Source organism: Asparagus officinalis, chromosome 10 (genome assembly GCF_001876935.1).
Source record: "Asparagus officinalis chromosome 10, Aspof.V1, whole genome shotgun sequence".
Lineage (NCBI taxonomy): Eukaryota > Viridiplantae > Streptophyta > Magnoliopsida > Asparagales > Asparagaceae > Asparagus > Asparagus officinalis.
In genome coordinates, this window is record NC_033803.1 from 2,726,686 (window position 1) to 2,749,294 (window position 22,609).

At 38.6% G+C, this 22,609-nt stretch overlaps 4 protein-coding genes across 5 annotated transcripts in view; 3 read left to right on the forward strand and 1 right to left on the reverse strand.

Moving 5' to 3' along the window:
• The window catches only part of LOC109826338 (NEP1-interacting protein 1-like), a 2,999-nt gene extending 1,944 nt beyond the window's left edge, over positions 1-1,055 (forward strand). Inside the window, exons 3-5 of the mRNA XM_020393364.1 lie at positions 307-390; positions 475-645; positions 727-1,055. Coding sequence (XP_020248953.1) covers positions 307-390; positions 475-645; positions 727-849 — 378 coding nt within the window. The 3' untranslated portion in view covers positions 850-1,055. The remainder of the gene's footprint in view (positions 1-306; positions 391-474; positions 646-726) is intronic.
• Positions 3,157-5,995, forward strand: LOC109825639 (mannose-P-dolichol utilization defect 1 protein homolog 2-like). Of its 2 annotated transcripts, XM_020392500.1 has the most exons (8): positions 3,157-3,355; positions 3,826-3,979; positions 4,081-4,153; positions 4,413-4,479; positions 4,671-4,730; positions 4,961-5,021; positions 5,369-5,410; positions 5,665-5,995. In XM_020392500.1, the coding sequence occupies exons 1-8, from the start codon at positions 3,200-3,202 to the stop codon at positions 5,766-5,768; spliced, it is 717 nt and encodes a 238-aa protein (XP_020248089.1). In that variant the 5' UTR covers positions 3,157-3,199; the 3' UTR covers positions 5,769-5,995. The 2 variants fall into 2 exon arrangements, with proteins under 2 accessions (XP_020248089.1, XP_020248090.1); XM_020392501.1 differs by lacking the exons at positions 4,413-4,479; positions 4,671-4,730 and having other exon boundaries at positions 4,915-5,021.
• LOC109825638 (phytoene dehydrogenase, chloroplastic/chromoplastic-like) lies at positions 5,977-10,973 on the reverse strand. Its single transcript, XM_020392499.1, has 13 exons — positions 10,622-10,973; positions 10,486-10,546; positions 9,947-10,053; positions 9,798-9,866; positions 9,672-9,726; positions 9,556-9,603; positions 9,318-9,475; positions 8,297-8,535; positions 8,080-8,170; positions 7,856-7,981; positions 7,618-7,771; positions 6,484-6,578; positions 5,977-6,362 (listed from the first exon to the last, which is right to left on the reverse strand). Exons 1-13 carry the CDS (start codon positions 10,814-10,816, stop codon positions 6,177-6,179), a joined length of 1,584 nt encoding a protein of 527 aa, XP_020248088.1. The 5' UTR covers positions 10,817-10,973; the 3' UTR covers positions 5,977-6,176.
• On the forward strand, positions 12,708-14,977 carry LOC109825466 (protein CHAPERONE-LIKE PROTEIN OF POR1, chloroplastic). Its single transcript, XM_020392318.1, is given in 5 exon segments — positions 12,708-12,826; positions 12,828-12,864; positions 12,866-12,964; positions 13,393-13,753; positions 14,593-14,977. Coding segments are annotated over 5 exon segments (792 nt in total). The 3' UTR covers positions 14,769-14,977.

The window sequence follows — 22,609 nt, forward strand, 5'->3', positions numbered from 1 at the left end:
AAAACCCACCCCCATGACACACACACACAAACGCACCACCTCATTTATTCCATGAAAAATTTCATATGGTTGCGTTTCCAAGAGAGTCAGACATGAGATTTGGGTGTACTACTCATCGGCTGCTTATCAGCTCGGCTTGACCCTCTACGTTATATTTGCGAACTTGCAAATATGTGGATTGGTGTGAAATCTGCAAATAGGGTAGAATTGGGGGTATGTAGGCCAAAAAACCTGCAAAATAACTTCGGAAAAAGAAAATTAATGTAAAATTTGTTGACTTTGCAAATTGTTGTTCTTGTTTCGTAGGTTGACGTCCTTGCTAGTCTCTTAAGTGGAAGGCTTGTCAGAGAGAAAATCGGCCCTGCAGTTCAAAGTGCAGTTCAGAGTCAGGTAAAATCATATTTCTCGGTAAAAACTAGAATGATATTATGGAAGTTATTATATGATTTTTTTTGTTAATATTATTTATTGTAGATGAGTGCTGTGGATGCTCCTTTCATTGAGGTTCTTGACATTTTTGAGACCGGAGGAGGCACCGATGGCATGTCAAATGATTCTGTTAATAAACTTGGAAATATTAGAATTTCAAAGGAAAACAATGTTGATGCATCCGGAGAAAAGATTTGCTGTTCAGTGTGCCTTCAGGTTGGTTCTAGTGACATAATTTGGAGCAAATGTTTGTGATATTCGATTATAATTTCGTAACTCAATGATATTTGTTTTTAGGACTTTCAAGTTGGGGAAACTGCGAGATGCTTGCCTCATTGTAGGCATATGTTTCACTTGTCGTGCATCGATGGTTGGCTTATCAGGCATGGCTCTTGCCCACTTTGTAGGCGGGATATCTAAATTCTTCGTTTTTTTTTTGCGAGAGGATTTAGTTGTATAAGTTGATGTTCTTTCGATTCTTTTATACAGTTTTTTCCCCTTCTTTCAGTTAGCCCCTTCTTGTGGCTGTGTTTTTGTGAGTTAAGGTATAGACAGCTAACTTCCTTTGCGCATATATTAGTATATCCCTTTGTGTTGCAATATTGGTAGTGTTTGGTTGAATGTAGAACTTTTTTTTTAAATTATAAATTCTGTCAACTTTATCAATAGTATGCATACTAATTGGTCATATTAACTTGAAAACCGCTTCAACTAGCATCGATCAATGTCAATCAGAAACATGTTGCTCTCAACTTCAACTTCGATTAGCGTTGAATATTTCTTTACACGTTGAATGTTGTCGACAATATGCATACCGGTTGCTCATAATAACTTGACGACCACTTCAACAAAGATGGATGTGCTCAGAAACATGTTGATATCATCTTCAGTTGAGATTAGTATTGAATATGTACATACCAATTGCATATATTAACTTGAAACCCACTTCAACTAAGGCTGAATGCAACTCAAGAGGCATTGCTTCTTGAATTCGATATGATGAGTCAGAATTCTTTGGCATGGTTTTCTTTTCTTAACTAACTTCTTTTTATTCTTTGAAGTATGCTTTCTTTGAACAGAAGTAAACACCTAATCTTTGAAATTGTTGAATTCCTCCAATAATATTGATTATAGATTAGGGGGAATGAGGTTGTTGGAGATTGAAATGGTCACCTGTAAGAGCAAAAGTAGGTGAATATTTGACATGCCAGCAATGTGTCACCTTTCTAAAACCTGATTAAAATTTTAGACTTGTTTCGTAAATTTTGTCGAGGTTCAAGCTTACAAGCAAAGCACAGGAACCAGCGATAAATCGTTCAGGAAACTCATTACCAAAAATGAATAAAATGGATGAGCACCTAATCTTGCCTATGGTGGTGAGAGATCTTTAATAATTGCATAATTGTCCCACAAATCTTGGAACTTGCATATTCGCTCCCTCAAATCTTATGGGGTCTTGCAAAATAGACTCTCTGTTAGTATTTCAATTAAAAAAACTATCACGGTTAAGTTAACTCCTAAAATGAACATGAGCGACAACCAAAGTCTCTCTATCTTTGATGTTTCAAACCTCTGTGAAGCTCAACTTTGATAAGGGTTCTTTTCTAACCATTAGAGAAAGAGAACTTAAGTGAGTTCAAATTTTTTATGCGGGTATTGTGTTTAAACCCATTAAGAAAATGATGGGGGATCATTATATTGAGGAGTACAACAATCATTTTGCTCCTAACCATTATATCTGATGGAATAATCTCCTCATATCTAATGTGTGATTTAACCTTGCCTCCAACCATTTTGCAAGGCCCTATGAGATTTGAGGGACTAATATGTAATTTTCAATTTTTAGGGTCTAATATGCAATTATTGAAATCTAAGGGACTAATATATAAAAAAACCCTAAAAATGGTAAGAAAGAAAGAAAATAGGAAGTGCCGGTCAACTTCCTCACTCCTCCTGGAGAGGCTAGATCTACTCTAAGGCCGGCAGACGTTCTTGTCTACAGTTGGAGCGGGGGGAAGCACGCTTGTGTTGATCTCACAGGGGTGTCTCCGTTGGTGGGGTTTGGTAATGGAAAGTTCAAGGTTGGGCATGCAGCGGATAGAGCGGCGGAGGCAAAGGTGGGCAAACATGATCAAGCTTGCAAGGATAGCAACCACAGCTTCATCCCGTTCGCTTTCGATACGTTTGGTTTCCTTACAGCTGATGCGGTAGAGTTCCTCAAAAGGGTACATAAATTCATGAATAAGAGTGTGGCGACAACGGGGTCGGCTGAGTACGTGTTTTGTAGGTTAGGTTTTGTAATTTAGAAAGGATTAGCGGCGCAGCTTGTTGTCCGCTTGTCATCAGCACATGTGTAATTTTTTTTATTTCCGAAAATAAAGATGATCTTTTAGGGGTAAAAAAAAAGAAAGAAAAATAAGAAATGGATTTTTATTGTGAATTATGATAAAATAGGATCTTGTTAATTATGGAAAATCCTCAGTTTCAAAAGTGAGCCTTGTTCAGAAAAGAAAGGGGAAAAAAATTTAAACTTAAACACAACAAAAAGAAAAAGAAAGAAGAGATCTACTCTTGTCGAATCCGGGTCGGGTAACTCATCTACCCTTGTCGAATACGGGTCGGGTAACTCTATTTATCCGTATCCAAACCTCAAAGTCGTCCGTTCGCATTCCCAACAAACAAAACCGGAGATTTTCTTCAAAATTCTAAGCTTTTATAGTTCAGAAAATCGAACAAAAAACAGATACCCAAAATAGTAATAATAATAATAATGATGGAGCTGGAGATTTTAGGGATGAACTTTGGCTGCATTCTTGGACCCCTGAGCGCGGGAAAATTCCCAACGAAGGATTGCTTGCTTCCACTCATATCAAAGATTCTAGGTTACCTCATAGTCGCCGGATCAACCACCGTCAAGATCCCTCAGGTAACAAACCCATCATCACTCGTCCCGAAACCCTAGAAAGTTTCGTTTTTGTTTCTAAAGATCAAATTTTTGGTAGGAACAAGTTTGATTGATGACAGGAGATCAGATCCGAAAGGGTCTTATGTGAAACTACTTGGCTTGTTGAAGTTTGAATTGGTGAAAAGGGGCAAATTTGATATATTACAAAACCTTATATTGTCTTCATATCTTCTTATGCTAATGTTATAACCCAATATATATTAACTAACAGAGAAAATAGGTGATGATCATGCAAAATGAAGTGAATGATGCAAAATTGGTAAAATGTATATGAAACATAAATGTGCTAGAACTTGGAAGGAGATGTGATATGGGTTTCTTTTTTTCATTGGAAATATTTGTAGATATTCATAATTTGATGCTTAAATAATTTGATGTTTTTTGCAACATAAGATAATGATGTCACTAATTGTTTGTTTTCATGTTGTTAGATATATAAAATTTTGAAGCACAATAGTGTCAGGGGCCTTAGTGTTGCAGCTTTTGAGCTTGAAGTTGTTGGCTACACAATTGCATTGGCATATTGCCTGCACAAAGGAATTCCATTTTCAGCCTATGGGGAACTGCTTTTTTTGTTAATCCAAGGTATATTTTTCGGTGTTCAGGCATAGAGAAGATTCACCCCTTTTTAAAATTGATTTTAATAGTAATTGATCTCAACAAGTGTCTCCTCTTTCTCGTTGCAGCTATTATTTTAGTTGCGATAATTTACTATTATTCCCAGCCAGTTGGAGCTAAAGTTTGGATGAAGGCATTTCTGTATCCTATTTTCTAGGCTTATTGTTATTCTGCTGTTACTGTATTTCTCAGTATTGATGTAGAGAGCTTTCATGTAACCAACCATAAAACCTTTTTTCTTCTTCTGTCATTGAGTGCTGATGGTATTATTGGAAATCATCCATTGGGTAGGTCGTGCTGCTTAATTATTATTTCCGGATTCATAATTGAAGATAAAATTTCCCATCTTAATGGTCTGTGTTAATTTCTTATTTGTTATCCTTAAGTAGCTACTCGATAGATATTGTGCTGTAGCGCCAACAGTTTTAGCTGGTCAAATTGACCCTGTCCTGTTTGAAGCACTATATGTGAGTTGTGTTAACCTATTTTATTATAGGCTTGATTGCTCTTTTTTTCCATAGTAGAAACAAAATTAAATGTTCAGTAAAGAAATATCTATAGTTATGCAAGGCTGAAAATTGAATATTTTCCCCTAAATTGGTAATTTGTGCTGGATTTTATTATTTATGTTTTTTAATGTTGGAATCACTTTTTTCAGGCATCTCAGCACGCTATATTTTTCTTTGCCAGAGTCCCCCAGATATGGGAAAATTTTACTGTAAGTTAAAAGAAAAAAATCAATTCTGATGTTGTGGTATTTATTAAATCAACCAATTATTTACTATAGCTCTCCATTAGTTTAATATTTGCTTGGAAATTTCTTGTTCTTTGATTCTTGAACAAAGCTGTATATCCACCTTCACTATCGCTTTCAAATTGATAGTCTTTCAGAAATAATTCAGATGGTTTTATGTGACTGGGATGCACAATGAACTTTTTAATCTGCAGAACAAAAGCGTTGGCGAGCTCAGCTTCTTAACTTGCTTTATGAACTTTGCTGGATCTGTTGGTAAGTGCAGTCTGTTGTCAAAGGACTCCCTGAAGTTTTGGCTCAAGCATATGATACGTTATGGTTGATTTTTAGTATTTCGTAAGTTATTAAGCAGAAGTTGTTTGCAGGATTTTTTTTCTTCATATTTTTCAATGCATGTATTATTTATTGAATTATTGATCTCCAATGATGTTTCGGGTTCCACTTAAATTTTACAATATGCTATTTTTCTTCACTTCTTCCAATACTAGGAGTCTTTTGCTTTGTTTTGATAAACTATCTACTTATTATAGAATAAATAGTGTGCATATTCTGTATACAGCTGAACTGAATGAAGTCATGTTACTTATTTATTTAATTTGCAGCAAGGGTGTTTACAAGCATGCAGGAAAATACAACAATGAGCAGTATCCTTTTTGCACTAATCTGAGTTTTAACTCTCGCATCTCTATTCACGTCCTTAAGTTAACAGCATTAGCCTTTTCATATTTCCAGAGTACAGCATTATCTTATTCTTCTTCTATCATATTTTGTTTTATTTATATGTCCAATAGACAGATTATCTGTCCTATATCATGTTTATGTGTGGCGTGCAAATGCACAGAGTTCCAATACTTATTTGTGCTGAGTGCATACAATGTTTTCCATGACTTTCATTCAGTGATTTTGGGTTCTCTCCTTGCCGTCGTGACAAATGGTACAATCTTAAGTCAGATGTTTATATACTGGAAATTACAAGCAAAGAAAGAGAAGAAGGTGCAATAAGTCACTGGGTTTTGCCCATGTCTTTCTGTATTGAAAAGGTGATTTCTCTTGTAAGTACGCACATGTTTCTTACCATATTGTATTTATAACATCTTTTGAGGTTCCAAACAAGCTGTATCATTTCTTCATCAGTAACTAGGGCAGATATTCGAGTGCCGACCATATCTGTGTCTCATTTGTTTTCTTACTGTTGTTTATACGCAATAAATGATATATAGGGAATTATATATTCATTGTATAAATTGGTTGAGTTTCCAGTATAATTCGCGTGTATCATCCCTTCTAATACATTAACTTATCTATACAGTAGTCAACAAAGACATTGTGGAATCAAATTCCAAACTTCTCTAGGTGGATTTCAAGCAATGATCTTGATTTTTTATGATGAGCGATAACAAGGATTCTACTTCAGTTAAGAAAAAAGTTTGAGAGGGGAAGTTGAGATCTATATTCACTGATCCTTCTATTGAGCTCCCTAAATGCTTCAATATGAGGTTCATCTGCCTCCACTGGTATTATTCTGGCAAATTCCCCCTCACCGAGATAGTCAACCACCCTGTTAGCAGCTTCAAGACCAGTCACATATGCTTTCTCCTGTCAAAAACCAAAACAGAGGGAGGAAGACAGTTCATGCCAACATACTGAAGATCATTTTCTTTTTCTTTTTTTTTTTGTTAAATGCAATATATTAAGCATTATTTATTTTATTTCTTACTTGTGACCAGGAGCCGTGGCGATTAACTATCCAATCGCCTGCCATAAACAAGTTTGGGAAGCTTGTTGATCCTCTCATCATGTACTTATAGGAACCTAAAAACAGATAGAAACTCCAGGCTAAATATCATAAAATAGATAACTGGAATGTGTTTTCTCGAATTTCAGGTTGTAATTTAATATAAGGAGTTATTGTCGATACAACCCCAATACCGTGAGAGTTTTGTTTGCACTTACCCCCCTAAACTCCAAATGAAAATATTTATCTTATTTGGTTGAGATGTCACGTAGATATCACTTGACGATAAATTCATGTTTGCCTTTGGTTTAGCTTAAAAAAAAAGGCTAAATTGCTCTCTAAGTTGAGGGGAAAAAATTAACATTTGAGTTTTAAGATATGTAAGCTACCAAATGCTTCATACACATTAAGGTACCGTTTGGCAAAGGGTTAAGTGAGGGGTTAAGGAGACTTAACCCCTTCTTAACCCGCCAAACACAAAAAATCTATACAAGGGTTAAAGTGAGTTATCCCTCCATAATTTGTCAAACATAAAAAAATATAGAAGGGTTAAGCTAACCCCTCTAGAGGGATTAAAATGAGTTAACTCCTCAAAATGAGGGGCTAGAGGGATTAAAATGAGTTAACTCCTCAAAATGAGGGGTTTACTAATACTCCTATTTAGAAGGATTAAGAGTTAACCCTTCTAATTATAGGTTTACTAATACTCCTATTTAGAAGGATTAAGAGTTAACCCTTCTAATTATAAAGAAAATAGTCAAAAGCATTGTTATTCCCAAACACTAAAATTGATCACAAGGACTAAAATAAAACTTATTTAACGGGTTAATAATTTAGTCCTTCAGATTACCGAATGTGCTAAATACATTAATCATTCTTTTTAACCCCTTTTCCTTAACCATTTGTCAAACAAGGCCTAAGATTCATGATTAATATATTAATCATGCATACGTGAATACCTAAACTTCAACAACGTGAATGTAATACATAAATAAATAAGTTAAATTTCTAGTTGTTATTTTCCATTGTAAACTAATAATTGAATGAAAATTTCATCTACTCATTAAGCATGACCGAGAATGAATGAGCTGCCTACACTTTCAATCTGAATGTTACCTGGAAAGAAGTGGGTTGCAGAGTTAGGTAACCTAACAACAGTTTGCTGTAAAACTTTAGCTTCTTTAAATTCTTTTATGCATCTTGAAAGGTTAGACATTAGTTTCACTGCAATCTGTTCATCTCTTAGTGGCAACAGCTGATTGGCAAAGTACTGCATCGAAAGAAAACATGCGCAAAATAAAACATCATATTTCAACTTACAAGAAATTAATTTCAGAAATAATTTTTAACTTACAAACTCGGCCTCTAAAACTGTTGTAGGTTCATCTTCATATTCATCATAAATCGAGTTCAACTCGAAGAAAGTCCATCCAATTGAATCGATAGCAGAGCACACATTAGTTGGCTTTGGAAGTTTAACCTGTTTACATCTAGAATTAGCACTTGGTTTACAGTAATGGTTTACAGTAAAACAATAGCGACTGACAAAGAAAAGAGAAAAGAATACAATTATCTTACTTTTCTATCCAACCATACTTTAACAGAGACCACATCAATGGCAGCTAAGTCTAGGGCGTTCAAGAATTCCTGCCGTGACTGTAGCAAAGAACTAGATAAAAACTCGAGAATCAGTTAAACATTATAAAGTTTGGTGGTTTTATGTAAAGGTTTCGTGAAATTTACCCTAAAAGGAAATTTATAGGTTTAGGGAATAGTCATCTTCTATGTGGTTTACCTGCTCTTGATAGTTGACTGAAGACTAGAAATTCCGACAGCTAGAACAACTGCATCAGCTTCATACTTCTCCTGTCCGACGACAACTCCTGAAATGCATCCACGATCTTCATCGAAGATGAAATCTGTCACTCTTTTATCTTCAAGAAATTTGCAGCCTTTTTCTTTCATAGAGTCGGTCCAGGGGATAAATATTTTCTCCTGAACTGTCCCTCGACACCATAAAACATCAAAATTTTGCTGTTCAATGACAATCAATGACATCATCTCAGGAGAATTCATCCAGAAAATTGAAGAATGAAATTAGAGTAAAACACAGAAATCCCTCTATGGTTTGTAGAAATGATAAAAAATCTCTCTTAAGGTTTTGAAAGTTACACTTTACCGCCACTTCAATTTTGTCAAATTATCATCTAAATTTTTTTGCTGATCGGAGATGAACATATTGTTGCAACAACCTGTTCATCTTTTAGATGATGTTTTGCAGTAACGTTAGCTGAGATTCAGGGGTGTGTTTTTTTTGGTTTAACAGGAAATTAAATTCCTTTTTTTTGGGTTTAATAGGAAATTAATTTCCTGTGGGTGCTTCCCAATAGCGTCGAACTTCAGGCCTTGAAGTACTACTCATAGGCAGCTTACCAACTCAACTAGACCCTCTTGGCGTGTAGATGCTAGTAAAGTAGTTTAGATAACTAGTTACAACCTCCACCGTTGTATGGCGGTATATCTGCAATGAACCCCAAACGTAAAAGATAACTACCTAATACTCCAATAATTTTTGATATAATAATCATGTAAATGTTCATATGGGCGTAGAGGTACTTGTTATGTTTTATTACTATAATATTCTACATCCAAATTAACTTTGAAAAATTGAAACACAGGGGGTAATTTCGCAATAATGCACGCCTTAGGGAATTTTTTTGTAATTTAACCATGAAATCATAAGTTCTAACAAGAAAGCTTGAATATAATTTTGTCAACGTTGTATCAAATTTGAGTAGAATGTGAATGAAAATGACCTGATGGGCAAGGATGTAATAGTAAAGCATTCCCAAGGTTGCAGCTGCACTGCACTGCTCTGGAGGAGCAAATAAACCGGCATGAATTAATGGCTTAAAAGCTTCATAGTAAAGTTTTTCCGAGCATCCAAATAGCTTAAACAGTTCCCTTGCCGTCACTGAGCCAAAAACCCTCATTAAACCTTATAATGAACTGACTTCTGAATGTTTCAAAACGGATCAAGATTATTTTCCTCACTTGCATCGTATTTTGTCCAAGCAATATCAGTGTTGTCAAAGTCGATCACTGCAGTTGGCGCCTTGTGTTAGGAGCGAAAGGAAAGAATTTAATCGAGATAAAGGGTTTGCGTATACCTGGAGCAATAAGAGGAATTGATGTCAAACGATCCACCAACGGGAGACGAAGAAACTATGCACAAAGATGAAGGCGCTGATTTAGTAACTGTGCTTTAGCCTCGAGTTTAATGGTAGAAGATGTACCTGAGGATATAAGAGAGCTCCAAATGGAGTTGGTAGTCGAGGGAGATCTTGAAATACAGGGAACTCCACCTGTGAAAAAGTGATGATGATAATACAACATACGAATGAAACGTATGCCTACCGTTGTTGAACGCAGAAAGAATGAGTACCTCGAGCCCCTCTGAGGTGTAAAGAGCTGATCCAGTCTTTTTCGTGAAAGGTTGGAGTCTGAGTTCATCAACAACAGAGAAAACATTACGATAAGGGGACCAGAAACCTGCAGATATGCATATCGTTAACGTTGAGTTTAAACAACGACTTGAATGAGGATATAGATATTATAACTCATGAAATCTCTTCGTTATAATGGATCTTTACACTAGCAAATATGTGGATATTGATTGAAACTAGCTGTCTAAACCGCGTAATTCTTGACGTCCTCTTCTTGTGTGTGATTGCATTTTGTACTCCTTGTATGACTGAAATGGGGAGCTCAGTCAATATATTACATTTGAGGAGGTATGCAGAGATCACAGCTGTAGCTTAATATAAGTTTCTTGTGAGCCCAATAGATCGAAAGGCGATCAATTGAAAGGGGCTTCATGAACTCATCAATTTGAGCTGGGCTTTTAGGTATATATAACAGTATAAAACATGCATAATTCTGATAACAAAAATATCATTTTAGGAGGAAAGTAAATTGGGTCACCTCTGATGCCAACCTCTGGAGCAGGGCAGCTCTCAGGTTCTAGAACAGTAACATCAAATCCCTGTAAATAAGTAAATAAAAATCAAGAAGATGCAATTTACTCAAGTATTGAGTCCAATGGAGGAAGAGGGTGAACCTGCTTGGAGAGATGATGAGCAGAGGCGAGCCCGGCCCATCCAGAGCCCACAACAACCACCTTCTTCTTCTCCTCCTCCTTGCTCTGATCATGAGATTGAGAAGGAGAAGGGATTGCTTCAGCTCTGCAGCTATATCTTCTCCTGTTTTGGGTGAAGCAGAGAGAAGAGGAAGCAGGAGCAGCAGCTATCAACATTGTGGCTAGCTTAATTAGAGCCAATGCCACCAAAAGTTCCTAACTTTGCTTTGACTCTCTTTCTGATCTACAAATAAATAAACATTTTCCTTTTTATTCCCTCTTTTGGAGTTTGAGTTGCGTGGAGATGAGAGATAAGAGAGTTGCTCTGCTCCACTTCTTTTGGACTTGGCTGGTTACTGATTGAGATGGGAAAGGGTTAAGGTATTAGCTCAGACTAAAAAGAAAGCTCTTATTTAGTTATTATTAGTCCCTTAAATCTTCAATAATTCCATGTAAGCCCCTCAAATCTTTGGAATTGCTTATTTGTTTCCTCAATGATCAGAATACTCCTCTGTTTATATTTCCTTCCGAAGCGCATCTTATTTAAATTATAAAAATAAACCATTACTCGAGGGTTATTTTGATCATCGAGGGACCAAATTGCAAAACCGCTAAAAATTTTGAGAGACATAGAGCAATCTCAAAGGTTTGAGAGACTTATACGTTGATGATTAATATCCACCAAAAAAACAAGACAATATCAAAGGTTGTGGGAAGTTAAAATACTATTAATAATCTGCGAAAATGTGAACACCATCCATCCAAATATAAAATTTTGGTTCTAAAGCTAAAACATAACATCATCAGCTCTGATTTTGTACACACCAAGTAATCAACTGTCTACATTAAGATCTAGAATGATTTCAATATGTTTTGTCCATGTACTGCATTCCAAAAATTCTTGTCAAATTGTCAATCTTTTATTTCTAATTAGCATATGAATATTACATCACATCTAACAGAACAATTTTTTAATAAGTTCATACTTTGGATTTAAACTATAGTATCCACATTTTATATACAATCAAAAATAGCTCGACTCGACTTTTAAAGAACAGAAAATTATTTGAAATGGTTATCGATTGTGATATATATATAATAAGATAAAAAAGTAACCCATCGCGGACATTGCATGTGGTACAAAATGCACTAATAATACTGCCAACATCCCAGGTTCTTAGTTTGATTCTGCATGCGGCATGCCTAATCTAAAGTGTGGGCTTTGGCTGAAGGATCATCATGCTTTGCTAAGATTTCCCTTGTATCCAAAATAATAATAATATAGAGAATTTTGAAAAGGACAAATTTAAAAAAAAAAACCCTTTATTTACTTTTATATAGCAAAACCGACTACTCCTCAAAATAATCTGCAAAACCGACCCTTTAGGGTCGGTTTTGCAGATTATTTTGAGGGTTGGTCGGTTTTGCTATATAAAAGTGAAAAAAGGCTCTTTTAAAAATTTGTCCTTTTGAAAACCATCTGATTTATAAAAAAATTCGTAAAAAACAACATCTTCTAAAAATAATTGTCAAAACCTACCTAGTTTCAACCGTCAGGCTGAAATTGGGTCGGTTATGACCAAAAAAACTATGAAACTTCACGGGGCTTGAAGTCCTGTGAAGTTTAGCACCGCCTAAATGTTAATAGATTAAAGTAATTATAAGCTACTAAACTACACGGGACTTCAAGTCCCTTAAAGTTTCATAGTTTTTTTTGGTCAAAACCGACGGTTGAAACTGAGTCGGTTTTGACAATTATTTTTAGAAGATGTCGTTTTTTTTTTGCGAATTTTTTTTTTGTAAATCTGATGGTTTTCAAAATTTATCCTAATAATAATAATAGTTTAAAAATAAAATATTCACAAATTTAATTGAAATTTGAATTATTGTGACTCACAATAAAACAAGCATTTTTGTGACCCTACCATATCTTTCCTTGCACTGCTCAACCTCTTTCCTCTCCGGATTCCTCACAATAAAAGGCGCAGCCACAGAGAGAGGAAACCTAATCAATGGCAGCGTGCTTCCTCACTCAAACAACGGCTGCCTCCTCCGGACAAACCCTGCGATGCCCTCGTCTCCCGCCACGTGTCCCGCCGGAGGCGGTGGGGCTCCTCGCCTCCGCCGCCGCTGCCCCCGCGGCGGCGGGTTGGCGCGGGGCTGCGGGCCCTCGCGGGACTCGTCGTCGCGCGCCGTTCGAGATGTCGGTGGAGAGCGCGCTGAGAGCTTCTCGGGGTCGAGGAGGGCGCTTCCTTCGATGAGATTCTGAGAGCCAAGAACGCCATCGTTGCCTCTTGCAAGGATGATCAGGAGGCCATTGCTCAGGTTTGATTTTGGAGTTTTCTAGGGTTTTTTTTTCTAGGGAAACATTCTATGGGTTTTGTTCATTTATTGAATTCAGCTGGAAATTTGCTCACTTTTTATATAATAAATGGAAATCCTATTTGCAAGTTAATACCCCAAAGGTTCGCCCTTTTTTTTTGGCTTTGATACCCCCAGAATCCTAGCTCTGTTCCTCACAATGTAAATTACTCTACATAGTGCTCGGATTGACAATTTTCCGACCTTCATATAGTTCGAAAATATTCGCTTTTTTTCCTTTTCGATAACATCTCCTGCAACTGAATCAACCATGTGATGTTCTCGGTAGCCGTACAATAGGGAGCTCGTGTAATTTGCGAGTGCTTGAGTGGCCATGGCGTTTGTTGATGAGAATCATCTCTTTATTGTGTTTGTTTGTTTTTCTGTCTCAGGTGGAGGCAGCATATGACATGTTGCTCATGCAGAGCTTAACTCAACGAAGGGCCGGCAAAGTTGTAAACAGTAGCATCAGATACGCTGATGTCAAACCCGTAAGAACTTCGCAGCCTAGTTCTTTGCCACGGTGGCTACAGACGACTGTAAAAAACGCGCCTGTGTCAGTTGAAACCCCTTCTACTCGTGATTTGGGTATACAAGCAGGAGTGTACGGAGCCTTGGCGGTTTTCACGTTTGCTAGCGGAGCCTCCTCGCCTTCAGGAGGAACGTACACTGGCGCTGATGTTCCTGGAATAATATTGGCTACTAGTTTTGGCGCTTCTCTCTACTTCTTGACTAAGAAGACCTCAAGTCTAGGTAAGTAGTGGATTGGTTTAGTCTCCTTTCTGTTGGATGTTAAGTCCATGGTCTGCATTGCAACTTGAGAAGAGTATGTATTGTAGTTTCAAGTTTTACTGAGTTATGAATCACCCATCACTCAGTTATCAAATAATGGTTGTGGTTTTGTTGCCTCACCTTCACTCACAAGGTGGAACTTATCCTGCTAGAAAGAATTTAGGTCCAACTGCAGCAACAACTGAACTTCTTTTCTTTGTTCAACTCCATTAAAGATCATCTCCTTTTTCAGATTAAGATCCGGCATTTCTAATTTACCTCTATCCCTCATCGGTGTAACTCCCATCAGCTAAAATAATTGATTTGAATAGCTCTGTTATTGGTCCCCCTCGGACATGCCCAAATCGTTGCAAATGATCCCCAACATCTGCCATCGAAGGCTATATGTTCTTATGCATGCATGTACCTATTCTTATCACTTTTTTTTTTAAAAAACTGCTTTGTCATACATTTTAAATATGTTTATTCCGTGAATGCTTACTTTTTTTTAAAATGATTCTTCATAAATAGCATAATACACTATTTTATAAAGCGTAAAAAGTTGTATAAGCCTCTTGTAAAACTCTCTCTCCTATTTCATTCAATATATATTTGGTCACATAATCTTCTAGAAGCAATTCCTATTTTAATCTTCCAACTTTAATCCTATGGGAATTATTATTCTCAATCTTATCATCACGTTGAATGATGGATCCTAAAAATGATTACTAAATCCAATCATTTGAATGATGATTTCCTTCCTCTGAAACTCTCTGGAAGCGCTGAAATATGAAAACTATTTTGCTTTTCTGTATTTGTAGGAAAGGCGACGCTAATAACTGTTGGTGGACTTGTCATTGGAGCAGCGGTTGGATCAGTTGTTGAGCAGTGGTTGCAGGTAGATATAGTTCCCTTTTTCGGCATCCATTCACCTGCAGTGATTGTAAGCGAATTCATTCTATTTTCTCAGTTCTTGGTATCTCTGTATTTGAGGTAGGCCTGCCAACATTACCCATTTTTAACTTTGTAATTATTGTTAGTATGACCATTTCAATTGTTATCCGCTGAATGTACACTTAGCTTGTATTGTATCCAAAATGTCAAAATATGTGTACATAAAATTTACTGTAGTTTATAGTTTTTTATCTGTCAGGTGTTGTTGGAATATCTTATAATGAGATGAGTGTACTCAAACATTTTTATTTATTATATTTTGCTTCACAATCTCATTTTCTAGTCCTTGGACGTTGAAAATATTTGTTGGGGGGAGTTCAGCATTGTCTAGTTGTCCGGAAGGGAAAAATTTAAAATGAAAATCTCTCTAGTCAGTTCAAAAAAGAAACATACAATAGATAAACCAATCTCTCTATTTATTTTCTTTTCACAAAACTTTGATTTTGCACACACATCTGTAAATCCTCAAAAGTCCAAAAAAAAAACAGCAACAACAGTGATTCCCGTTGAGAACAATCAGCACAAATCTAGCTCTGTACCCTAAAACTGCATATAAATTTGAGAAAACAACTTGAAATTTTAACTACTCCACATCGTCCATCGCTTCATCTATTGTCCACTTCAACCTGTGAGCCTTGAACTCTTCCCTTCAGTCTCAATTGTCACTTTCACCTTTTCATTGCACATCAAAATCTTCTCATACAAGTTCACAGAATCCTTACAAAACACCGTTAACGACTCAAAAACCCCAAGCAATCCAATCCTAAATCCTTCGAGCGTGACCCTCTGAGTCTTCTTCATGCATTCTTGATGCTTCACCTTCTCCACTTCCACCTTTTTCATCAATTTATCGATCAAATCTCTATGTTTGATATCCAAAAGCTTTGATTCAGGAACTCTTCGATCTAGTTCTTTGACAAGGCTGTCTACTCTCTTCTTCTGTTGTTGTTGTTCTCCTTGCTTAACCCACAAAACTCTTGTGGCCTTGATGAAGCCTTTTATAGCCAAGGACACTGACTTGTAGTTTGCGGAGTCACTGACTTGAGAATAGAATTCAATGTATGATCTTTGTGCTGCGATATAACTCATGAAGCATAATCTCCAGTTTTGAAACTCTCGCTACCCTTATAGTCAGTTGTCTCTGTGAATCATTGCAAAATTTTCCGTAGGTAGGACACGAGAAGGATTTTACTTGTGACATAATCTTTTTTTGGGTTTCATGGGATTCTAACATTATCTTCCATGTTTTAAGTAAACTGCAAAAGATAATACACAAAGTTAGGCAATGAAAGCTCATTAGTGAGTTAGCTAATTGCACGTAGCCCTGCTGTAGTATCCTTGTTTTGCACTTTAGTTTCAGTGTCCATGATAGACCCCCTCAGTTTTTTCTTTTTCTTTTTTTTTCTGGTGACTATTTTAGTCTCGGTGAAATTTTGGTAGATATTGCCCCCAGGTGAAATTAGTGAGTTTATCTGAGGGAAAAAGAGTGGATATCTGAGCTATCTATGTGCAATTAACCCTTGATGAATTGGTGGTAATATTACTGTGCTTTACCCTTGTAGAAGCTCAATGACCTGGGGCTGTAGCTCTTCATCTCTAACCTTCTGTATTTTGATCCATACCTTCTCTATGGAACGGATGGAGACCAAGATTCTTGTGTATAACTCTGTTAATTAAGACTTGGTTTTTTCGAGTGAATGTGTATCAACTCCTTTGGCATCCTGGTGTTTTCTTAGTTGTAAGCATTTTTTCTTGTAAGCTTGCCGTGTATGATCTCCGGCCTAAATAGGATGGGAGGATGAACAAGATCAGGAGTGATCCATGATTAACGAAAAAAGTTTATATCATAATTTATAGTGCATTTTAGGAACAGTAATAATGTACCTTGATTTCCTCATAGAGCTTTTTCTCCCAGTGATATAACCTTCCTAGCGTCTGTGAGTGACTTCCTGATTCCATTCTGCCATTATCGCCGACGATTTTGCTCTTGCTTTGGATTGATATAGTGTCTTTAGAGCTTAAGCTTGATGGAGGAGGATAACTCCCTGATGCTGGTTTGGATGAATTCTCTGCATAAGAATAGATTTATAGCCAAGTAATTATTGATGTGAACAAGTAACCAAGTTAAAAGAAGAAAATTTTTACATCACGTTGTAGCATCAATCGAGGGTGACCTACTAAGCTCTAGATACAAAATAGAGAAGGGCATGTCAAGAGCAAGAGGAGAACTTAGGAAACACCATTAAACTCAATTCTAGCAAAAAAAATTGTGTCCGCAGGCTTTAACGCATCCCAAAATTTTCTAACACGGGCAAAAGGATCAAGATTCTAACAAACCAGAGAACCAAATCCTCAGATCAATTCAATTCAAAACCTCAATAATTTAAAGGCAAGGAAAAAGGAAGAAAAGTAAATTACTTTCGAAGAACAATTTTTTTTTATTAAGAACCAACCTCTAAGTTCACCAAGTTCAAAACTTTGATCATCCAAATCAATCTCTAGCACCTTAGACTCCTTCCCACAATCCCCCACATTCCTCAACGCATCAAGCAGCTCCCTTTCCTCCTCCTCTGTCAGTTTCTTCTCCTTGCCAGATCTCCGGCGAATGCCCGCCTCACTTTCCTCCTCCTCTGTCAGTTTCTTCTCCTCGCCAGATGTTAGGGCGGAGTCACGCCCACCGTCGCGGAAGCGATATCACCTGAGAGAGAGCCCTGGCTTCTGTTGTCACAAAAGCACAAGTCAACCTCTATATTCTTGTTTCTCAAAGGAAACGAGAATAGATAGTGAAATTCTTATTTCTCAAAGGAAACAAGAATCTAAAGTGATATATTTTATCAAAGTGAAATATACACTCTTCCTCTCATCAGTTCAAGGACTGAAATATCGAGGGAACCTATAAGCTATGGCAACTCACAGATAAGACAAATACAAACACGAGATTTACGTGGTTCGGCTAACTAGCCTACGTCCACGGGAGGGGGTTTCACTATGAGGAGAATATCAAACTTTACAAGTTCTCTCTCACTCACTCTTTCTTTTCTCTCAAAGAAAACTCACACAACCCAATTGTTTTTCCCCACAACCTATCTCCTCCACCCCTTCTCTATTTATAGAAGAGCAAGGGGGGGCAAGGCTGAAATCTTGAGCAGGCAGAGAACGCGGGAAAGAAGCCGTGCGCGGGAAGAAGAGAAATCGGCGGGCGGCGCAGGATCTCCGAAAAAATCCGGAGATGGGTGCGCGGGATCTCCAAAATCCGGAGATGGGACACACCTTTGTGGGTGTGTCCCTCGAGCCCACGAACTTTGTGGGCTGGAGAGGGAAAGGACACACCCACGTGGGTGTGTCCCCCCAGCAAACACAATTCTCCACCTCGTACATCATTTGATAAACCTCAAATTTTGGACGAACACCAGAAGAACCCAATGAACATCACCAGAGAGATCCAGGCCAAACCAGGCCAAACCAGCTGCGTCATTATACCGTGACTGCCTACGTACCCTCCACCGGGATCAAGCTAACCGTAGTTCTGCAATTATTCTCCGACATAGTCTCCACCTCACCTCCATCTCCGCCCCGCAGGGCCATGCCCTCTTGGGCAACTCAACACGGGCTGATATGAAGCAAGTTCAAGCAATGGTGGAACTTGCTACCTGTGACCACCTTGGTTAACATGTCCGCGGGATTCTCATTCGTACGCACATTCATGAGAGAAATATCACCTTCCTCTATGACATCCCGTACAAAATGATACCTGACGTCGATATGCTTGGTACGAGCATGGTGAACTTGATTCTTCGCCAAGTGAATCGCACTTTGACTGTCGCACCACAAGTTCACACTTTTCTGCTCGATCCTCAAATCGTCTAGAAGACCCCACAGCCACAATGCTTCCTTCACTCCTTCCGCCATAGCCATGTACTCGGCCTCTGTTGTAGAAAGTGCCACTGTAGCCTGCAACATTGATCGCCAACTAACTAGAGCTCCATGTATTCTGAATACATAACCAGTAGTAGATCGCCGTCTATCTAGATCGCCCGCATAATCTGAGTCCACATACCCGTCAATCTGACATGTATCTCCACCAAAACACAGACCCGTACCATTTCACCGCTTCCCAGTGCGCCTTTCCCGGATTCGCCATGAATCTGCTGACCACACTAACCGCCTGTGAAATATCAGGACGTGTACACACCATAGCGTACATCAAACTGCCAACTGCACTCGCATAAGGAACAAGCTCCATGTGTGCCTTATCTTCCGCTGTAGTGGGAGATTGTTTACCTGAAAGCCTGAAGTGTGGAGCCAATGGAGTCACCACCGACTTTGCACTTTGCATCCCGAACCTCGCGATCACCTGCTCTATGCAGCCCTTCTGACTCAAGAACAATCGCCGATTCGCCCGCTCTCTTCTAATCTCCATACCCAGTATTTTCCTAGCAGCGCCCATGTCCTTCATCTCGAACTCATTGCTAAGTTGAGATTTTAGCTTATCTATCTCCACCTTGTTCTTCGTCATCCACATACAACAAGAGATAGATATAATCCCCTCCACGAAGCTTCCGAATGTAAACACAACAATCATAGTCGCTTCGGGAAAACCCATGCTTCAGCATGAAGGAGTCAAAACGCTTGTACCACTGCCGAGGAGATTGCTTCAATCCATAGAGTGACTTTCTCAAGCGGCATACATGATGCTCCTTATCCTCAACCTTGTAGCCCTCAGGTTGATGCATATAGATCTCTTCATCCAAGTCTCCGTGCAAGAAGGCTGTCTTGACATCGAGTTGTTCCAGGTCAAGATTACCATGAGCAATAATACTCAATAGCACCCGAATTTTAGTGTGTTTCACCATCGGAGAAAATATCTCATTGTAATCCACACCCTCTCTTTGTGCAAACCCCTTAGCCACTAGCCTCGCCTTGTACCTCGTTCCACCGAGCTCTGAAGGATCTTCCTTTCTTTTATACAGCCACTTACAACCTATAGCTTTCTTTCCTACGGGCAATGGGACCACCTCCCATGTTTGGTTCTTCCGGAGAGATTCCATCTCCTCCTCCATCGCAGCCAACCAACTCTCACTATCTTTGTCCCGAATAGCTTCCTTGAAGGAGACCGGCTCATCTTCCTCCACCGAGAGTGCGTATTCAACCAAATTAACAAGTCTCATCCATCGACAAACTGTCACCCACAAGCATCAGTGTTTGAACCAGATTCTCATAGGACTTCGGCAGAGATAGAAGTAGTAGAAGCGCCTGATCCTCGTCTTCCACTGTCACCTTAATGTCTTTCAAATCCGATATGATCCTATCGAACTTGTTAATGTATTCCCGGATTGACGAGCCCTCCTCCATCTTGCAAGTATACAATTTGGATTTTAAATAGATCCGGTTCGTTAGACTCTTCGTCATGAAGGTGCTTTCTAACTTCAACCACACGCCCGCAGCCGTTTCCTCCCCGTCCACCAAGAAAGCTACATCACTTTCAAGGCAAAGGATAATCGGCGCTCGTGCTTCCAGATCCAGCTTCTCCCAATCCTCATCAGACATATTTTTGTGCTTCTCTCTTCCAGCCAAAGTCTTGTGCAACTTTTGCAAAATCAGCGAATTTTTCATTTGCATCCTCCAATAGGAAAAATCATTTTTCCCATTAAATTTTTTAATCTCGTACTTTCCAATTTTATTTGTTTTACTTGTAGAAGCCATTTTCCGCTTGTATTATGACAATCCGCTTCTCTCAGGAATTTTTAACAATTACTTGTGTTTTACCACACAATAGTCAACCACCACCTCAGATCAAAAATTTTACCACATCCAATCTGAATAAGGGCTCTGATACCAATTGTTGGGGCGGAGTCACGCCCACCGTCGCGGAAGCGATATCACCTGAGAGAGAGCCATGGCTTCTGTTGTCACAAAAGCACAAGTCAACCTCTATATTCTTGTTTCTCAAAGGAAACGAGAATAGATAGTGAAATTCTTATTTCTAAAGGAAACAAGAATCTAAAGTGATATATTTCATCAAAGTGAAATATACACTCTTCCTCTCATCAGTTCAAGGACTGAAATATTGACGGAACCTATAAGCTATGGCAACTCACAGATAAGACAAATACAAACACGAGATTTACGTGGTTCGGCTAACTAGCCTACGTCCACGGGAGGGGGTTTCACTATGAGGAGAATACCAAACTTTACAAGTTCTCTCTCACTCACTCTTTCTTTTCTCTCAAAGAAAACTCACACAACCCAATTGTTTTTCCCCACAACCTCTCCTCCACCCCTTCTCTATTTATAGAAGAGCAATGGGGGGCAAGGCTGAAATCTTGAGCAGGCAGAGAACGCGGGAAAGAAGCCGCGCGCGGGAAGAAGAGAAATCGGCGGGCGGCGCAGGATCTCCGAAAAAATCCGAAGATGGGTGCGCGGGATCTCCAAAATCCGGAGATGGGACACACCTTTGTGGGTGTGTCCCTCGAGCCCACGAACTTCGTGGGCTGGAGAGGGAAAGGACACACCCACGTGGGTGTGTCCCCCCAGCAAACACACCAGAGCTCCGGCAAACGCCCCCCTCATCTGCTGCCACCACTCCCTCAGAAGGGTCGAAGAAATCCCACCCGAAATCCCTCAAATCGTACCTACATCTCATATTCTCCAGCTCTTTTCCATTTCCATCCACGTTACGTCCATCTGAAACTGAAAGAACCACTTACAGCGTTACATTGGCAGGTGGCGGAATCACATGCGTATTGTGATCTGTTAATCAAAATAACACAATTGATCATTGTTAGAATTAATATAAAACTATAATCATTGATCCTCACCATAACTTCAGAGTTTTGGTGTAATGGTTAGAGGAACTAAATTTAAGATGGTATCAGAACAACCCAGGTTCAAATCCTACCGGTCACGAATTAAATGCGGATTTTCTAAAAATTGACACTGCTACGTGAGTTCAGGTTTCGACCCATAAAAAAGGGCGCTCGACCTGCGGGGGCATGTTAGAATTAATATAAAACTATAATCCTTGATCCTCACCATAACTTCGGAGTTTTGGTGTAATGGTTAGATGAACTAAATTTAAGAATCATGGTGCATGATCTAATAAAATAATTCTAGAGATACTGCATTCAATATATAAATGGTATCGAAAGACACGTGAAAGTGTGCAACAGTAAGGTTTTCATTAAGGGGCTGTTTGGTTCGTTTCCTTGATATAAAGAAATGCAATTCCATGTAAAGAAACACAAGTTTTGAATTTTCTAAACTTTTCCAAGAAATAGATTGTTTTGCTTTGGTTCGCACATAAAAAATGGTGGGAAACCAATGTATTTATTTTTCTTGTGTTTGGTTCGCATAGAAAAAAAAAGGAAAACTTTTGTAAACAAAGCAGAGAAGGAAAAAAAAATCTGACGTGGCAGAGTTTTCATCAATTTCACTTGGTTGAGGAAGGAAATCGGAGAGGGAAAAAAATCTTAGTTGGCGGCGATTTCAGCAGAGTTTTCCCTCTTCCATTCGAGCGAACCAAAGCGGCACAAAGAAATGGACGGAAACAAAAAAGCTGACGTGAAGGATTAAAAATCTGACGTGGAGGGGTTTTCTGAGTTTTCCACCCCTTATAATAGCGAACCAAACAGCCCCTAAATCTGACGTGGAGGGGTTTTCTGAGTTTTCCACCCCTTATAATAGCGAACCAAACAGCCCCTAATATTCAAGAAGGTTACGTAAATGTGAGCTACCTCTATCAGTAACTGTATAGGTTTCGATACTGGGCCTGCTGGCGGATTGGACCAGGAGAGAGGGCTGAGGAGGAGAGGAGTGGTGGAGGACGAAGGAGTTGATTGCCACAGCGACGTAGCGGAGGGAGAAGAGGTAGTGGCGGTGGGCGAA